The sequence below is a fragment of the Carettochelys insculpta genome, chromosome 1 (assembly GCF_033958435.1).
Source record: "Carettochelys insculpta isolate YL-2023 chromosome 1, ASM3395843v1, whole genome shotgun sequence".
NCBI lineage: Eukaryota > Metazoa > Chordata > Testudines > Carettochelyidae > Carettochelys > Carettochelys insculpta.
Genome location: NC_134137.1, coordinates 254,538,807 through 254,552,559, shown reverse-complemented (window position 1 = coordinate 254,552,559; position 13,753 = coordinate 254,538,807). Strand labels below are relative to the sequence as shown.

At 41.9% G+C, this 13,753-nt stretch overlaps 1 protein-coding gene across 1 annotated transcript in view; it reads left to right on the top strand.

Moving 5' to 3' along the window:
• Positions 1–9,122: 9,122 nt before the first annotated feature.
• The window catches only part of LOC142007175 (solute carrier organic anion transporter family member 1B3-like), a 35,846-nt gene continuing 31,215 nt past the window's right edge, over positions 9,123–13,753 (top strand). Inside the window, exons 1-3 of the mRNA XM_074983730.1 lie at positions 9,123–9,251; positions 12,500–12,641; positions 12,729–12,861. Of these exons, the coding sequence (XP_074839831.1) occupies positions 9,123–9,251; positions 12,500–12,641; positions 12,729–12,861 (404 nt within the window). The remainder of the gene's footprint in view (positions 9,252–12,499; positions 12,642–12,728; positions 12,862–13,753) is intronic.

The following is a 13,753-nucleotide window of genomic DNA, read 5'->3' as shown; positions in this document are numbered from 1 at the left end:
CCTAATGTCCAACCTGAACCTCCCCTGCTGCAATTTCAGTCCATTGCCTCTTGTTCTATCCTCAGAGGCAAGGAAGAACAAGTTCCCTCCCTCTGCCTTATGACATCCTTTCAGATACCTGAAAACTGCTATCATGTCCCCCCTCAATCTTCTCTTTTCCAAACTAAACAAGCCCAATTCTCTCAGCCTTTCTTCATAGGTCATGTTCTCTAGACCTTTGATCATTCTCGTTGCTCTTCTCTGGACCCTCTCCAATTTCTCCACATCCTCCCTGAACTGCGATGCCCAGAACTGGACACAATACTCCAGCTGAGGCCTAACCAGCACAGAGTAGAGCGGGGGAATGACTTCTCGTGTCTTGTTCACAACACACGTGTTTATGCATCCTAGAATCATGTTTGCTCTTTTTGCAACAGCATCACACCGTTGACTCATATTTAACTTGTGGTCCACCATAACCCCTAGATCCCTTTCTGCTGTACTCATTCCTAGGCAGTCCTTTCCCATTCTGTATGTGTGACACTGATTGTTCCATCCTAAGTGGAGTACTTTGCATTTGTCCTTATTAAACTTCTTCCTGTTTACCTCAGCCCATTTCTCCAGTTTATCCAGATCCTTTTGAATTATGACCCTATCCTCCAAAGAAGTTGCAACCCCTCCCAGCTTGGTATCATCTGCAAACTTAATAAGTGTACTTTCTATGTCAATATCTAAATCGTTAATGAATATATTGAACAGAACCGGTCCTAAAACAGACCCCTGCGGAACCCCACTAGTTATACTTTTCCAGCAGGAAAGCCATTAATAACTACTCTCTGGGTATGGTTATCCAGCCAGTTGTTCACCCACCTTATAGTAGCCCCATCTAAGTTGTATTTGCATAGTTTATTGATAAGTATATTATGTGAGACCGTATCAAATGCTTTACTGAAGTCTAGGTATATCACATCCACCGCTTCTCCCTTATCCACAAGGCTCGTTATTCTATCAAAGAAAGCTATTAGATTGGTTTGACATGATCTGTTTTTAACAAAACCATGCTGGCTGTTCCCTATCACCTTACCACCTTCCAATTCCTTGCAAATGATTTCTTTAATGACCTGCTCCATTATCTTTCCTGGCACAGAAGTTAAGCTGACTGGCCTGTAGTTTCCCGGGTAATTCTTGTTCCCCTTTTTATAAATGGGTACTATATTTGCCCTTTTCCAGTCTTCTGGAATGTCTCCTGTCTCCCATGATTTTCCAGAAATGATTGCTAGAGACTCAGATACCTCTTCTATCAGCTCCTTGAGGATTCTAGGATGCATTTCATCAGGCCCTGGTGATTTGCAGGCATCTAATTTTTCTAAGCAAATTTTAATTTGTTCTTTTCGTATTTCAACTTCTAAACCTACCCCTTTTTCACTAGCATTCTCTATGTCAGGCATTCCTTCAGATTTCTCAGTGAAGACCGAAACAAAGAAATAATTAAACATCTCTGCCATTTCCAAATTCCCTGTTACTGTTCCTCCCTCCTCACTGACCAATGGCCCTACCCTCTCCTTGGTCTTCCTCTTGTTACCAATGTGTTCGTAAAAAGCCTTCTTGTTTCCCTTTATGCTTGTAGGTAGTTTGAGCTCATTTTGTGCCTTAGCCTTTCTAATCTTGCTCCTGCACGCTTGTGTTGTTTGCCTATATTCATCCTTTTGTAATTTGTCCTAGTTTCCATTTCTTATACGATTCCTTTTTTAGTTTGAGATCATGCAAGATCTCCTGGTTAAGCCAAGGCATTCTTTTGCCATATTTTCTATCTTTCCTACACAGCGGGATAGCTTGCTTATGGGCCTTTAATAATGTCCCTTTGAAAAACTGCCAACTCTCCTCAGCCGTTTTTCCCCTCAGTTTAGCTTCCCATGGGACCTTACCTACCAGCTGTCTGAGTTTACCAAAATCTGCCTTCCTGAAATCCATTATCTCTATTGTACTGTTTTCCCTTCTACCCTTCCTTAGAATTGTGAACTCTATGATTTCATGATCACTTTCACCCAAGCATCCTTCCACTGTCAAATTCTCAATAATTTCCTCCCTATTTGTTAAAATTAAATCTAGAACAGCTTCTCCCCGGTAGCTTTTTCAACCTTTTGGAATAAAAGGTTGTCTGCAATGCAATCCAAGAATTTATTGGGCAGTCTGTCCCCTGCTGTATTAGTTTCCCAACATACACCTGGATAGTTGAAGTCCCCCATCACCACCAAATTCTGGGCCCTGGATGATTTTGTTAACTGTTTAAAGAAAGCCTCATCCACCTCTTCCATCTGGCTAGGGGGCCTGTACTAGACGCCTAGTAGGACCTCATCCTTGTTTTTAACTCCTCTGAGTCTAGCCCAGAGACTTTCAACCCGTCCATCTCCTACGTCCATCTCCACCTCTGTCCAGGTGTGTACATTTTTAATATACAAGGCAACACCTCCTCCCTTCTTTCCCTGCCTGTCCTTCCTAAGCAGGCTGTACCCTTCAATACCAACACTCCAATCATGAGTATTATCCCACCAAGTTTCTGTGATACCAACGATATCATAGTTGTATTCATTTATTAGTACTTCCAATTCTTCTTGTTTATTTACCATACTTCTTGCATTTGTATATAGGCATCTCAGACATTGATTTGGTCTTGCCTCCCAGTTTTGCCCTGGCCCTCTTTTTACTCTCCCAGTGTAGCCCATACTCCCTCCTATTTCAAGTTCATCTCTCAGGTATCCATGCTCTCCACTTACCTGCAGGCTTTGGTCCCCTGCCCCTGTTGAACCTAGTTTAAAGCCCTCCTCACTAGGTTAGCCAGCCTGTGTCCGAATATAGTCTTCCCCCTCCTCGAAAGGTGAACACCATCTCTGCCTAGCAGTCCTTCCCGGAAAAGGATCCCATGGTCAAAGAAACCAAAAATGATCTGGACAAATTGGAGAAATGGTCTGCAGTAAACAGGATGATGTTTAATAAAGACAAATGCAAAGTGCGCCACTTAGGCAGGAGCAATCAATTTCACACGTACAGAATGGGAAGCAACTGTCTGGGAAGGAGTAGGGCAGAAAGGCATCTAGGGGTTATAGTGGGCCACACGTTAAATATGAATCAACAGTGTGATGCTGTTGCAAAAAAAGCAGACATGATTCTGGGATGCATTAACAGGTGTGTTGTGAACAAGACATGAGAAGTCATTCTTCCACTCTACTCTGCACCAGTTAGGCCTCAGCTGGAGTATTGTGTCCAGTTGTGGGTGCTGCATTTCAAGAAAGATGTGGAGAAATTGGAAAGGGTCCAGAAAAGAGCAACAAGAATGATCAAAGGTCTAGAGAACATGACCTATGAAGAAAGGCTGAAAGAATTGGGCTTGTTTAGTTTGGAAAAAAAAAGATTGAGGGGAGACATGACAGCGGTTTTCAGGTATCTAAAAGGGTGTCATAAGGAGGAGGGAGAAAACTTGCTCTTCTTTGCCTCTGAGGATAGAACAAGAAGCAGTGGGCATAAACTGCAGCAAGGGAGGTTTAGGTTGGACATCAGGAAAAAGTTCCTAACTGTCACGGTGGTCAAAAACTGGAATAAATTGCCTAGGGAGGTTGTGGAATCTCCATCTCTGGAGATATTTAAGAACAGGTTAGATAAATATCTATCAGGGATGGTCTAGACAGTACTGGGTCCTGTCCTGATGGCAGGGGGCTGGAATTGATGGCCTCTCAAGGTCCCTTCCAGTCCTAGAATTCTATGATTTTATGTCCCTAGCCTCTGTTTGCAAGAGGCTGGAAATGGGCAACAAAGAATTGATCACTTGATCATCACCTGTTCTATTCATTCCCTCTGGGGCACGTGGCATTGGCCATTGTCGGAAGACAGGATACTGGGCTTGATGGGCCTATGGTCTGACCCAGTATGGCTGTTCTTAAGTTCACTCTGCAGTATGGCTATTCCCTGTGCTCACTACCACCAGTGGTGAGTCTGAGATATGTCATCCTTCCTGTTGGTGCCCCTCCCTGTCCATGTTCTGGGAAATCCTGGGATTTCAGGTATTTCCCACTTTCCAGGCATAAGTAAACCCAGACTTTGGTTAAAGTTAGAGGACGAGGAAGCAGCATACCAAATTTTGTGGTCATGGCTTTTATGGTTTAAGAGGAGTTCTTGCACAAATGTAGCACTGACAGACATGCTTTAAAATATATAGTAGATTTAGAGTAGTATATGCTAGCAAATGTTTTCTTTCTTTAAATAAAGTTTATGGTTGGCAAATATATGCGACTGCCACTAGATTTAATGGCATAAAATATTCCCATGCAGTCATTGCTCACCAAACTCTAAAACATACAATGCAGCAGAGAACACAACATGGAATAGGTGCACTGCATCACAATAAAAACAAATAAAACCTAATCCACCTAATCAATCTTTAGTCAACAATAAAAAAGTCTATCATTTTAATTTTATTGTTCTCTTTTCCAAAGCTGAAGTGAGCTTGGTGATCCACAGCAGAACGTGTGTGATTCTATGAACAGGTAGTGGAATGAGTAAGAACGTGTCCACAAAATACCGTTTTTAAGGCTTACCTCAGTACCAGCACAGGTAGGGGCTTTGGAGAGGTTTTGGGGTATGGGGTAATCATAAGGATTTCCAAGCAAATTCATGACCATGGAGGTCAGCTGGCCATTTCCTCTGCAAATGGGGTATGTATGTGCACAGCTGCTTCAGTGATTGCTACATCCAGAGGAGGCTGTGAATTCCAGCCAAAACTCGAATTACTCAGCATGTACACAGGGCCAGAAATTTCCATTCCAATATTTCATTCCAAATAACAACTCTGAACTGCTAAATCAATACATAACTGTGACTCAAAAAAGCTCTGGTTGCCAATTGGCAGAGGATTCTGGGTATACGGGGGTTCAGGGATCCTCAAGCTCCACCATAAGAACGTCAGAGAAGGCCTCTGATGAAAGCTTGAGTGTGATGCAAGTCATCCACGCCCATGTGAGCTGCATGTATGGAGACTATCTGAGGGGTTCTGTATCTACAGTGAAAATTGTTCTGTAGGTCTGTAATTCAAAACAGCTCACTCAAAGGTAGCTTGTCTTGTGACATCCTCCCCAGAAAGGCATTGGGAGACACTTGCCTGGGAGGAGGGGGCAACCAGTGAGTATTGTGCATCATACAGTAGGAGTCTATTGGTATTCTGAAGAAGAATGAAGAACTGCTGGAGGTGTAAGAAGCAAGCCGACCGGAGGAGATAAACATAGGGGACTACTTTGAGGCAAACTTCAAACGTCTGTTCCGGGGCATGTGAGGGTGCAAGAGACCACCCAGATAACCTGTCCCTAGAAAGTCAGCTGTCAATGAGGTGGCTTAGTGAAAACAGGATCTCAGTCAAGCTTGCATGAAAAATGTTGGAGAGAACCTTGGTGAGATAAACTTTTTGGACAGGAAGTCCCTGCAGCAGCAGCCAGCAGGAAGAGGAGGGTCTGACCCCATTTCAGCACCAGCTGAGCTGCTGGTGGGAGGGATACTTGAAAGAACCATCCGTGCTGGGGTGACAGACAGCAGGGAATCTGACTCTCGTGCAGCCCTGGCTGGGCTGCCTGGGGCATGGAGGGGGCGACGATGGAAATCCCAGCTCAGGCTGTGCTCCAGAGAGTCTGCCCGTTTCAGGTCCTGCTTGGGGGGAGCGTGGCTGGAAGACATGAAAAGTCCCAGTGCCAGCTGCTCTGGGGAGCAGGTAAAGAAGAGTCCGGTTCCCCTTCAGCCCCTGCTGGGCTGTCAGTACTGGGAGGAGAGAGACAAGTTCTGGCTGGAGAATAATTCCAGTAACTGTTTCTTTCTGAAAAAGAATCCAAACTCTAATATGTTTAACCTGTCTTGTCGGAGCCCCAGCTCAGGAGTAGCAGTGGCACTGGCCAGGAGTAGTGCCTCTTCCCAAAGAATTTCCAAACCTTAGCGCAAATCACTTGCGATTCCAGACACGTGTTTTCCTTTAGGTTTTAAAATTTGTTCAGAGACAGGTATTCAAATTCATTAAGGCCAAATCTTTGTTGTCTAGTGTAGTTTTGACTCCTCAGCATACTTCAAGGACTCATAGGCTATGTCTACACGTGACGCCTACATCGAAGTAGCCTATTTCGATGTATAACGTCTACACGTCCTCCAGGGCTGGCAACGTCGATGTTCAACATCGACGTTGTGCAGCACCACATCGAAATAGGCGCAGCGAGGGAACGTCTACACGCCACAGTAGCACACATCGAAATAAGGGTGCCGGGCACAGCTGCAGACAGGGTCACAGGGCGGACTCAACAGCCGGCCGCTCCCTTAAAGGGCCCCTCCCAGACACACTTGCACTAAACAGCACAAGATACACAGAGCCGACAACGAGTTGCAGACCCTGTGCGTGCAGCATGAATCCCCCACTGCAGCAGCAGCAGCCAGAAGCCCTAGGCTAAGGGCTGCTGCACACAGTGACCATAGAGCCCCGCACGGGCTGGAGAGACAGCGTCTCTCAACCCCCCAGCTGATGGCTGCCATGGAGGACCCCACAATTTCGACGTTGCGGGACGCGGATCGTCTACAAGGTCCCTACTTCGACTTTGAACGTCGAAGTAGGGCGCTATTCCTATCCCCTCATGAGGTTAGCGACTTTGACGTCTCGCCGCCTAACGTCAAAGTTAACTTCGAAATAGCGCCCGACGCGTGTAGCCGCGACGGGCGCTATTTCGAAGTTAGTGCCGCTACTTTGAAGTAGCGTGCACGTGTAGACGCAGCTATAGGTAGCAAGCATTAGGTTTGGTGTTAAGCTTTGTAGGATGAAGACCTTATCTGAAAGCTTTTTGAAGCAGAAATGCAAGCTCCAAAGCCTTGTGTTAAGGTGCTTCTTTAGCCTCAAGGAGCATGTAAAAACTTAATGCGCCTACTCTGATTTTTTTAAGTTTGTGAAACACTGTGAAACCAGAAAAAAGCTGTCTTTTCCACAGAGCTCTACTGCATTTGCGGTTTGTGGGTCCTAACAGCTTGTTTTAAGAACACATAACCAACCGCTTGGTTTACTTTTCTATTTATTCAGTGTTGTCATTTGTTTCTTTGTAATTTTGTTTGCTCGCTGTGTTGTTTATTTTTACCGTTTTCCCCGTGTGAGGTATTGAGTTTAAATTGTATGAGCCAAAGTGCCTTTTACTCGCCTTCCAGTGTCAGGACAAAAACGTATTAATGTTTGTGATGAGAGCATGACTGACTCTAGTTGATGCATAGATTTTCTTACTAAATCTGAACTACGTGTGCAAGTGATATGCATGCACCAGGGATGGTTTGGTGAACTGCAAAAATACCCAGTATGGTAGTGTTTGGGCTGATGCTTCATTTTTTTTTGGAGCAGCATTAGTGGAGATTCTGATGATGTAGTGATCTATGGAAGTAGGTGGTTAAATGTGGGTTCTGTTGCATATTTTTCTGCTTCTACTTACTGGCTATGTCTTTGATTTATTTATATAGCCATTTTCAGTGTGCTCCATTTTAGTGTTTACTAGCTTGAATTGTTAAAAAGGGGATGATAAAATTCATGTACTCCAAAGGTAGTGTTAATTTTCTTTTTGATTTCTTTTTATTTGATTTCTTATTAAATAAACATCTTAAAATTGCTCCTTGTTAATTACCCCTTGTTTAAATATTTTTCATCTTCCATACATATGAACTCTTTGAAGTATATATTTATATCTAGGATTTTTGTTTGTACTGGTGGTGTACATCTACACATGATGTCAATATTGGTGTTGCATATAAGAAAATTCAGCTCGCCTATGGGATAATTAACCTGCCCAAGGATGGAAAATCTTAGAGGGAACACAGCCTATCAGAGATGGGGGGGAAGGTAGTGCTAAGGGCTGACTGCCCTGGCCCCGCCCTCTCTAGGTCTCAGAGCTTGACCCTCTCCCACTTTGCCCCAGGGCCTGAGGTGTCTGTCAGCTGCTGGACAGGTGGTAACACCATGACTCTTTGCCCGAGGTGTCCTGAGAAGCATCATTGTAACCTTTTATAAAGGAATATTTCCTTCAGTAGGTGACTGATTTTTTTTAATGTGGTTCTTTATTATTCTGTGACATGAACTAGATGAAGTAATGCCCCTTCTCAAATTAATGTCACTTCTGGAATTCTTTGACTATTTTTGATACACAAGGAACACAGCATCAGACCTACTGCCTTGGCATGTAGTTAATGGACTTTTGTACTCTGGGTTGTTTACATTCCAGCAAAGAAGGTACCTGTGCTTGTGATGCTGTGAGCACTCAGGTGTACAGATATCTTAGAAGTCCAGTATTCTACCTTACTTTGCCCTTTTCTGAAATCCCTAGTCACTTTCTCTTGTAAGTTTGTACAAGTACAACCCTAGTTTAGTGGATACAATGTTTGTAGGTGGTGCTTCAGAAGGCATACCTGATGTTCAATGTTTGCCAGGACTGACCCTTTTCTGCCTAATGTAACAGGTCACTTGAGACCTCAAAACTGCTTTCAGTTGATGACTGTGTCTGCATTACATTCCTCTGTCAAAAGAGAAATGCAAATGAGGGAAATCAAAAATGCAAATGCAGCACTGATTTGCAAATCTCCTACTTAATTTGCATAAACTCATCCTATCACCTTTTCGGAAGAGATATTTTTGAAAAATAGCAGTGTAGATGGGCTTCTTAAGGGGCAAAAAAAAACTTTTTCAAAAGAACGCTTATTCCTGAAAAAAATGAGGTTTACTAGCCATGTAGTTTTGGGAAGAAGGGAGCTTTTGAAATTGGAATTGAAATTTCAAAGGAACCCCAGCTACACAGGTAGTTCTCAATTCTAAAGGAGCACTTTTGACACTCATTATGCAAATGAGGTGCTGAATATTCATATTAGCAGCTCATTAACATTTCTGATTCGCAGCATTTACATACCCCTTCTGAAAGGGAGCAGTAATGTAGAAGCAGCCTTAGTGACCACTTTTGGAAATGTTAGGAATGGTGTAAATCTTTTTAGGTGAAAGTTAATTACAGATTTCCAATTCAATCTCTCTGTGGAAGAAGCCTTGCCTGTATTATAATATTCTCATGGTTTCTTGTACAAAACAGATAATCAGTTGAAGACAAGAAACCATGACAGCAGAAATTGATTCAAATGTTACTCACTCAAACCTGGAAATGGACTCTACCCAGCCTTTAGAAGATGGTGCAATCCGGCAAGTACCAGTCAAAAAGAAAACTTCCTGTAGCCGTGGCTTGAAGGTTCAGTGGATTACTTTTATTCATTACAGCAATTATTTGTTAAACTTTGATACCGTGTGTGTTCTTCTTCAAGGTACATATGCAGGCATGGTTCTTGTCCATTACATTTTTTATCATCCGAATAATAAAGAAGCCTAGGAGCTTTTAAAATATACAAAACAATAGCAATAAATAATATTTCGGTATTTGGTACATATTTCCATCAGTAGGTCTCATTGTACTCCAGGAAAGAGGCCAATACAGGTGGACGTGTAATTTGCCTTCGGTCACCCAACAGAGCAATGGCAGAGCCAAGAAATGAACTGGGTCTATTGAGTTGCTGTCCTGATAGGCAAAGCTCAAAAAGTCTGTTGGTTTGGCCAAGTACTTAGGGTGACAGGAAAGTAATACTACTGAACTCTTATTCTCAGATCTCAAAGCATTTCACAAAGGCAGTTAGTATCATTATCTTCATGAAATGACTTGCCTATGCTCACCCAACGGAGTGGTATAACCAGAATATGGCCCAGATATTCCGAGAGCTAGTCTGATGCGCTGTCCACCAACTCATGCTGCATCACTTAAATTACTGAATGTCTTGATCAAATAGGGCTGGGAAACTAATTAGCATTTTGCTTTTTTGTTAGAGGGTAGTATTTACTGCTTCTGGTTGAGCTGGATGTAGCATGACATCAGAATTTCTTAGAATCATAGAATCCTAGGCCTGGAAGGGATCTCAGGAGGTCATCTAGTCTCAGCCTCTGCCCAAAGCAGGATGAGATCTCAGTAAATCGTCCCAGCCAGGACTTTGTCAAGCCGGGACTTAGAAACCTCTAGGGATGGAGATTTCAACACCTCTGTAAGCAGTGCATTTCAGTGCTTCACCGCCCTCCTAATGAAATAGTTTTTCCTAATATCCAACTTACACCTCCTGCTCTTTAACTTGAGACTGTTGCTCCTTGTTCTCCCATCTGTCAAAACTGAGAACAGCTTCTCTCATCCTCTTTAGAACCCCCTGCAAGAAGTTGAAGGCTGCTGTCAAATTGCCCCTCACTCATCTCTTCTGAAAACTAAATTAGCCCAAATCCCTCAGCTTCTCCTCATAGGTCACGTGCTCCAGTTCCCTAATCATTTTTGTTGCCCTCTGCTGGACCTTCTCCAATGCATCCACATCCTTTCTATACTGGGTGGCCTAGTGGTATCATGAGTCTGTTTGAAGTCTGCTCTGGCTAAGGCCATGGGCCAAATTCATGACATAGTTCCATTAAAGACCATGCATCTGCAGCCAGGGATGAATTTGATCCAACAACAGGTCTGTATTAATTGTATTAATAACTGAATTCAGTTTTTACAAACATTCACAATTGTTTGGTTCAGGTTTCGTGCAAAGGTTGTTTTGTTTGTTTGTTTTTTGCTTGGGTTCAGAACTGTTTTACTAACTTCCTGTTTGTGTGACAAGGTTTAAAATAGCTCATCTGACTTTTTGTTTGTTCATGCTTCTTTGGACTTCATGGCTTCAGTCTGCACTGGATGAAAAAGTACTGAAATAGTGCCAAAAAAAGCTCTCAGAGTTTTAGGATACAGTAAATGTGAAAATTCTTAGAATAAAGTCAGCTTTTGTGAGGCAAATTTTCAGGCAAATTTTTCGACGAAACCAGTTAGGTTAAATAACAGCGTCCAATGCCTTTTAAAATCATTCTCTTAGGATTTGCTTTACTTATCATCTTTTGTAGTAAATAGCATCAAAAATTGAAACCTCATTTTAATTTGTTCACTTACATATGGTTAGGTTAAGCAGGCTGTTTTAACTTTTACCCTGAGGGCACCAGGTTTATTTGTTTGGGATTCAGTAAAAAGTTGTTATGTTGAAATACCTGGGTAATATTTAAGCACTCCTAGCCTGTTTTCTCATCATAAGCATGATTTTATTTGCAATCAGTCCAATACTTACAGAGCTTGTGTGCCAACATAAAGTGTGTACTCAAATGCTCTTGTTTTAAACCTATAGTCAAATATGAACATTTCCTTCACAAAGAGAGAAAACTGAAAATAATTCAGATATATCAAAGTATATCCAAACAGGGGTGAGAGGGCCACAAATCTGCACAAGACCTCCAGAAAGAAGGGTATTGTGAAGCTTGTGGTTAAGCCTATGTTGTAATACCAACTCTGCTTCTAACCTCGGGATGGACAAACTGCCTTTAAAAAAAAAAGCAGTCAAGTAGCACTTTAAAGACTAGCAAAATAGTTTATTGGGTGAGCTTTCATGGGACAGACCCACTTCTTCAGAAGTGGGTCTGTCCCACGAAAGCTCACCCAATAAACTATTTTGCTAGTCTTTAAAGTGCTGCTTGACTGCTTTTTGTTTTGATAGTGTATAGACTAGCACAGCTTCCTCTCTGTTGCCTTTAAAAAGTTATAACTAATTGAGACTCTTTCATAGTTTGCACTAAGACTACAGTTTGCTAAGACTCATTTATAATTTGCACTAACTTCAGCAAGTGACCCCTGACGAGAGCTTTTACACGTTAATTATTTGTATTTTAGTAACACCTAGAGGTCTTGAGGTTTCTTCTGCACCCAATTGGTCTGTGTTGCTTCTGGCTTGAAAATTGACAGTAGGCTACAACAGAGCAAGCAGTTCCCCACTGAATCTGTTGCCATCTGCAGATTCTGTAGTGCACAGCATTTAGGTTCAGAAACACAAATTCTGTTCTGGGGAGCCTTTGATCAGCAAAGCAAAGGAGGCCATGATTTCTGAATAATGAAGTTGGCAACGCAACCCCCTGGGCATAAAGTTAATTGCTGCTTTGGGATGGCTGGTGCATGTACCTCCTATAGATCACTTCCAGTACCCATCTCCTACATCATCCATGTTATTAGAATGGGAAGAAAACACTTCTGAAAGTGCAGGTGGCGTTTCTTGCAGAATGAAAGCCTTATGTTGTGTAAAGCGCATGTTGTCAGCAGGTGAGATTCAAATTGCGACTTTAGGGGCTAAAGCTACGTGTGCCTCTACCGCATGACCTAAAAGCTAATGGGCTCTTAGCTAAGCAGACTTTACTCTCCCTTTCTCAGTGGTCTCAGTGACGCTGGGTTACAACTGTACTGGAAAAATTACATATTCCTTTCTGGAGTTTCATGAATACAATTAATGAGATTAAGTTTTCTTTCATGAAGGTTGTTCTAAATAAATTTATACTCTCTTGATCACCATATTATCAGTTTCTCCTCCCTTATCTCCCATCTCTATCTTGATCTTGCCCTAGGTGTTTCTTGCTGCCTTGTCATTCACCTACTTGTGCAAAACTTTATCTGGAACAATTATGAAAAGTTCTATCACTCAGATAGAAAGAAGATTTGATATTCCCTCATCTACAGCTGGCTTAATTGATGGAAGTTTTGAGATGGGTAATTGGTATTCTGTAGCATATGGTAAAGTATTCTGAGCAAATACAATGAGCAAATCTAATAGTAATGTTTTCTTTGCCTTTGTAGGTAATTTGTTGGTGATTGCATTTGTAAGTTATTTTGGAGCCAAATTTCATAGACCAAAAATAATTGCTTTTGGATGTTTTATTATGTCAGCTGGAAGCATTTTAACAGCAATGCCTCATTTCTTCATGGGCTAGTAAGTATTCACTAAAGCTAGTTTAGGTTCCATAGCACTCAGATTCTGTACCACTTTCTCCATGTCATATGAACATCACTGTGCTTTAAAAGTATGGGATTGTCAAAAGGCCTAAGGCTAAATTACTATTTAGAGCTGAACCTACATGGATATCAGAATAAATATATAAGTCAGACAACTCTACAGATACATTAGCAAACATTAGAACTGGTGGGAATTCCCATCCTTCCCCTTCCCGATGCACCATTGAAACTTTTTAATCAAAAAAGGTGAAGAACAAAATTGTCTCCATTTGCAGATAGAAATGGTTTGGTGGGTTTGGAGGCTTTTGAGGAAAACTGGACATTAAACATTCCCTTCCTGCCAAGTATCTTCTGGGATACTCACTCAACTAAAAGTTCAGTCTTGTTCGGCCTGTTGTAGCTCCTACCACCTCCCAGATTTTCTTTAGTCTTTTCATCCTGTTGAAGAAGTTGCATACAATTCCACAATGGTACATAAACATTTGAATTCTCAATACAATGAACTTAGTTCAGTAAAGTTTGACTTCAAGGTTTGTCCAGTATATTGCAGGAAAATGCCATGTTTCTCACAATGAGTTTATCATTAAAAGAAGAAAACTGATGAATTCTTTTCAGCAGAATGTATTTCTAACTCCTCCGTTGTTTTGCAGAAGCATCGGGTTTATCATTTCTGTTCCTAGACTTAAAGAGAATGCAGGACTGTAGTTACAAGAAATAACTAAGGGCTTGTCTATGGCTGAGTCTACCTGGAGCCCTAGTGCTGTTAGTTTGATGCAAATAAGAAGTCTTGAAAATGCAAATGGTGGCATATTTGCATAATTGTGCAGCTAATGTGCATATTCATAATGATAATTTGCATGTTCACATCA